The sequence below is a fragment of the Cynoglossus semilaevis genome, chromosome 4, assembly GCF_000523025.1.
Source record: "Cynoglossus semilaevis isolate Cse_v1.0 chromosome 4, Cse_v1.0, whole genome shotgun sequence".
NCBI classification, from domain to species: Eukaryota; Metazoa; Chordata; class Actinopteri; order Pleuronectiformes; family Cynoglossidae; genus Cynoglossus; species Cynoglossus semilaevis.
The window spans coordinates 18,521,313-18,527,312 of NC_024310.1; the positions used below are offsets into that span (position 1 = coordinate 18,521,313).

The 6,000-nt window shown below is 42.9% G+C and overlaps 1 protein-coding gene across 1 annotated transcript; it reads right to left on the reverse strand.

Moving 5' to 3' along the window:
• Positions 1-300: 300 nt before the first annotated feature.
• Positions 301-1,066, reverse strand: sln (sarcolipin). The gene has a single exon (XM_008309777.2). The coding sequence runs from the start codon at positions 930-932 to the stop codon at positions 837-839; it is 96 nt and encodes a 31-aa protein (XP_008307999.1). The 5' UTR covers positions 933-1,066; the 3' UTR covers positions 301-836.
• Between the last annotated feature and the right edge of the window lie 4,934 nt (positions 1,067-6,000).

Genomic DNA, 6,000 nt, shown 5'->3' on the forward strand with positions numbered 1-6,000 from the left:
ATATTGTAATGTCCACTAGTGCAGCCAATTCATTTATATTAGTTAGAATAAAAAAAACTTGGCTGATGACATTAAGGCTCCAGACCAGATTAGAACTTTTTACATCTTAAATGTAAAACTTAAATGTGTTTGGGGCAATAATGTGAAATACGTGACTCCTCATTTCTTCAGTTGTTCTCAAGCTTGTGAATTGTATGCAGGAAAAACGGCTATAAACCAATGTTAAGGTTGCTTAACTATGACGATAAAACAGGTTTCAGGGCGCAGCGCAGGGGTTTCTAGGTAGAAAGAAAGCATTAATCCAACAAAAGACGGGTGATTTATTGTCAAGTTGTCAACATACAGTAGTAATGAAAATCCTTATTGTTTCAGTGGATGTCTTGGTTTGTGAGTGGGTATAGTACCAGTGGTGGACAGTGTTGAACAATCAGACAGAGACACAGAACAAAGTCAAAGATAAGTAAAACATGCATGATGACATGTGTGACACCAACATTCATTTTGTGTCAATTGAAAAATGGTTTCTAGAGACTGGTATTTTTTCCTTCACTTTTCCAATTACACAGCACAACAGCTTCACTTTCTGACATTTGCCTGAATACGACGGCCACATCGTGATGGGCATCAGAATACAAGCAGATCTGAGACAAATCCTTCTGCCCGCGTCGTATAAATACCAAATCTCTGCTTCAGACAAAGTGAGCACAGCTTAAAATATCAAAAAAGATCTAAACATGTTGTCTGCACAAAGTCCCATAGTATCCAGTCTGGCTGCGGTCCACACCTCCATCTCCAAACGCCCTCTGCTTCTCCTCCATCTTCTTACTTCTGCCGATTCATTCCTGGTAAGCCCTCACTAACAGCCACATCAGCAGCACGGTGATTAAGACGATCATGAAGTTGAGGAAGAGCTCCTGCGCCGAACGATCCATCGCGGCGTGAGGATTGAGGTTGGAGACGCGACTGGTCAGGAGCAGAGTAGCAACCTCCCGAAAAGTTGTGGAATGCTGGAGACGTGTGAGAAATCGTAAATAGGTGTGGCTCCTTCTGTGGAAGCTGATATAGATGACCTGAGAAAGAGCAAGGTTATATTTCAGTGAGAAATAAAGAAAATAAGCCATAAGCCATTAAAATAAACATGACGTAGAGGTGACAATTGTCATCACTCAAATGAAGAAATCAAAATATTACGTATCACACCCTTATATATATATATATATATATATATATTTAAATATACACAAGCACAATACTATAATAACAACATTTAAAGATTTAAAAATACAAAATCTGCATGTCACACTCTACACAAACTTGATCTCTTTACAAATGTCAAACATTCCTAGCAGCAAAAACTCCAAAAAAGTTTGGTCCTGGTCTTACGTTGCCTCTCTGGATCCTGACTGTACCAGGAGTAGGGCAGAACAGCAGTAGTTTCTGCTGCTTTCTTCAAGTGGCCTCGTCTTGCCTTCTTGCTGGAAACTTCTCTGTTGTGTTATGTCCCCGCTCCAGCATCTGGTGCCAGCTGATCCTTTTGTTGTCCAGCTCTCTGTGGTCATCGAGGGCAGGGCCTGCTCCTAAAGTAGCCACCCTCAGTGTACCGCCCATGGTCCACATACACACAGAGTGATGTCACACGCCAACTAAACGACCAATAGAGTGTGTTATTTTCCACAATCTCCTCCACTGGAGCGTTTCCCATCTAAAGCCACGTCCAGTTGCTCCCTTTCTCTCTTTCTCTCTGGGTTATTTTTAAAACAATATTGCGAATAGTAGTTGGATTAAAGCTGCTCACGTGGTTAAGCAAAGCTGTAAGAGTATCAGTCTGTATCTGGGGAGTACGGATAGAGCAGAGAGGCATAGGAGAACAACAGGGCTTCAACCTTGGTAAAATGTACAACATGAGGCACGTAGGTTTCGACCAGCTGATCCCTCGGCTCATCATGTGCTGTCACTGTCACTAATGGGTCACTCGGTACATCATTAAAACACAAGGTATCCAGTAGTGCGTTCCACCGGCTCTGCATTTATTTCAATGTATTTATCTGCCTGTTTACAACAACTGCCAGTCTCTGAGGGTAATTAAAGGATTTTCTTTGACCTGACTGATGGATGAACAAACTCATCCAGCTGAGGTCAGTCATAAACCTGCTCCCAGGAGAATTTCATTTGAATTGGAATTTTTGTGTTGAATGGAACAAGCCATGTGATTCACTGACTTCAGTTTAGAACTTGATTATCTGATTCCAACTACATCTCTTAAATAGAAACATTTTTTCTTTGCGTTTTCAATGCATAGTTGTGGTTTTACGGAGGTCACCATCATGAGCTAATATACTGTGATTTAAAGTAGGTGCTCACAACATTAACAACATCAAAAACAGACAAGTTTCCCACATATAGTCTATCTTTGTAAGTAGCTGTGATTGGAAAAAATATATATAGAATTTTGCCTGCCCGATAAAGTTCTCTGGATCTGACTCACTTGACCTTTAACCCCAAAGAACTCCCGGTGTCTGGGCCAACACAAACAGCTGTTTAAAATTGTGCCATACGAACGTAAAAGTGGTCAAACCTTTGGAGTGACCTTAACGGAACAAGTCCGTATTGTTCGCAGAGATCGTTTGCCATTTATAGATAAAATTCTCCTCCTTCAGCTGCTGCTAAGGAAGGGGATTTGACGTTGACCTTCTCAGCTCATCTCTCACTTGACAGCTGTTTGAGCAGTGCTCTCTCCAAAGCGGTGTTAACTCCCTCGACACAACACCTTTGCCTGAACATGCAAGCGGGGTCACTGCGGGACAGAGTGTGCATGAGCATGACTACCTTGAACCTCTCGATTGGCACATACCAAGGTCATTCACAGGGGATTAGGTAGATCAAAACGCCTGCCATTTTATCACCTCTGTCACCCCACTGTACCATGAGACCATAAGCTATTTTACTCAGGGAATCCCATTGTCACACAGATCAGAGGGGCGGGGGGGGGGGAGGGTGAATAAAAACAAGGTAAGATCCATAGATCTTCCATGGCTGAACTGTGGCCCACTGTAACTAGTGTGTGTGTGTGTGTGTGTGTGTGTGTGCGTGCATGGAGATAGGACTGTTAGGGTTACCCTCCTAATCACAGAAGAGACAACAGAGTGACAACAGCGCATCAGAGGCACCATTCCCAAAATTCTCCCGCTCACTCACTATGTATGTGTGTGTGTACGTGCGTGTTTGCATGTATCAAGTGTTTATTAGCAAGTGCAAACTATTTTGGTGCAGCCAGCTTCAAATGTGTCTGGTTCTTACATATCTTGAAGACATACAGTTGGCAAGTTAGCAGGATGTAACAGAGTTTATTCAGGAATGTTGCGGAGGGTTAAGTTTATCATCAGAGGTCTCTTTTTCCAGGTAAAGGTGTGGGACATGAGGGAGTGTGTGGCGAGTGGCAGGAATTCACAGAAGCTGGTGAGTCCAATCAAGTGAGGAAGCGCCGTATTTAAAAGTAAACACACAATGGCCATCTCAAAAGGTGCAGGCAGTGGCCATCTCAAAGGTGCTGGAAGAAAGGAACATAAGACAAACTGAGAGTTTCCATCAAGACCAAACTTCACCACATGAGCATGGCAAACGTCTCTGGCACTGATTCCTGGGGGGCTAATACCCTGATTTGGACCAGCCCTCAGGCTTGCTGCTTGTCAGTCCTGGAATCAGTGCAGCTGAAAACACAGGCTGATACTTGTGCTCACAAGCATGCTCACCCCATTCACCACAGTGCACAAGCACAAACAAAACTAAAACCCCACACTTGTGACAGAGGCTAAGAGAAGGTTAACCCAGCTAAATATAAATTCAAGACAGAAATACAGATAATTCTTGTGTTAACAGTAGAGCTGCTGCAACAGGCTACCTCTTGCAGGCACCAAGTACATGGTTCCTCTGGGAATGGAACCCAGGACTACCTGCACTCTGTTTCCAAGGCAGACGTGCTAAATGCTACACTATAGAACCATGATAAATAGTGAAAAGGTAAAAATGTCCAAAAACAAAACAAAAACATATATTTCTTGTGGCGCTTTGGCCCAGAGGCAATGTCTCTGTCATTGGTGTGGTCCTGGTCAAGATCGAATCCCTGTTAGGGCGGTTGGCGCCTTCCAGTGGACCCCCCACCTGCAGGAAGGTTCACGAGGGGCTGGTATAGTGCAGTGTGATTTGGGTAGCGGTCATGTAGATGTAGGTGGACAGCCCAGGTTCAGTTCCAGCTGAGTACCCATGTGTCCTTGGGCAAAACACCTAACCCCTATGTTTGACATTCAGTGCCATTCCCAAGCCTTGACAAACGTAGAGTGGTGCAGCACAAGGCATTCAGTGCAAAACCTGTGCCAGTGTCACTACGGTGTGCGAATTACCTAAGAGCTACTTAAGTTAAGGCTAATATGTCACATTTGTGTACTTGTTTTTTATTCATTTGTTATTATGTCTTTAACTGCAAAATCACAATGATAAAAAAAAACACAGACAGAGTTGTCTGTTACATTTCTGTTAAACTGTTTGCCAGTTTCATTTCATCTGTTAATGACTGTCACCCTTCTCAAAGAACCTTCTCAGATGACAGATTCTCTGGAGAGAAGTGGAGATCAGGCTATTTTGAAAAACAGGATCTGGTTTCTTTATGCGTCCACCTTGGCCCCGCAGTCTCCGGCCAATTAGAATACACAGATGCCTCCAACAGTAGTTTGGCCGCTGGCTGCGGGCCCTGCATTTCAAAGGCTGATGGCATGTGTCAGCTTACAGTTCCACTTCACTTCTCACCATCACGGTGCTTTTCAGCCCTTGGCTGATGTGCAAGGTGAAGCTGCCCTTGTTCGCTGCGAAGGGAAATTCCTCACTCGTCTCCTGTTTATATCTTGATTTGACATTTCCACTTCATGCACCATCCATCAATTCACATTCACTCTTTCTGAGCCTTTAGAGTCGGTAATTTGTAACACTCATTGCAAGGAATGACGGATTTCACGAGTTTGAAGTTGTTTTTTATGAGGTAAAATACAAACGTATGCTTTATTTAACTGCATCATTTATTTGTTTTAATAGTGTTATCTTCTGTATTTTTGTGGTCAGACGGTGCATCTAATATTTTAAGACAAACTGTGAACCTATGTTTTTAGGATTAAACAGAATACAACACATTTTAGATCCTAATCCTATTTTTTTGTAAGGTTTTACAAAGGGGAACATTTTCCATTTTACTGTTGATTTTTCCTCACCATAAATGTACATGACTAATATCGCGGCCGTGTCGTCTGCTGCTCATCGATACAGCGAATATCAAAGTCGACTGTTTTTGAAAACAAGACAGAGGCTTGTGCTGTTGTCATGGTGGAGACAGCAGTCTTCTCTACGACCAGCTGTTGTTTTGTAGACCAAACCGAGTGCACTGATAAGACGATAGGTTTGGCCAGCAGCTCAGCCTGGCACAGTATTCACAAAGACAACTGAGAACAGGTGAGGGTTCCATTGCCAGACACATGGGTGTATAAATGCATGGATACGCAAACTCACAAATGTTTTGTGCTCGCGCACACACAAACACAAAGACGTGCACGCCAACCAGGGCTGTAGAGTCATTAGTCTGGCTGTGGAGGGATTTATACTCAGGATCTAAGCTAATTGGTCCCTTTGAAAGAGGAAACAGAGCACAGTAGTCAGTGTGCAGAGTAGAAATGATAAAATCTTAGATAAAAAATTGAATTTCTACTTTGGCACTGTTTTCTCATTGTTGTTGGATGTTTTCATTTTTTCAAGATGATTGTTGTCATTTATGTCCAACACCACAAATGGACTGTTACTCAGTTACCAAAATGTGAGCCTGATGAAAGCGGAGGATGAAAATGGAACAAGAGAGAGCCCCCATACAGCCGTCTGATATATTTACATTTTATCCCTTAGCCTCAGGTTAAAAAGACCCATGAAATGATCCATGAAGAATTTTGGTCTGGCTTTTGCATGGAG

What these genes read in the sequence shown, in the direction of transcription:
- sln (XM_008309777.2), bottom strand. Translation starts at nt 932, where the DNA reads ATGGATCGTTCGGCGCAGGAGCTCTTCCTCAACTTCATGATCGTCTTA.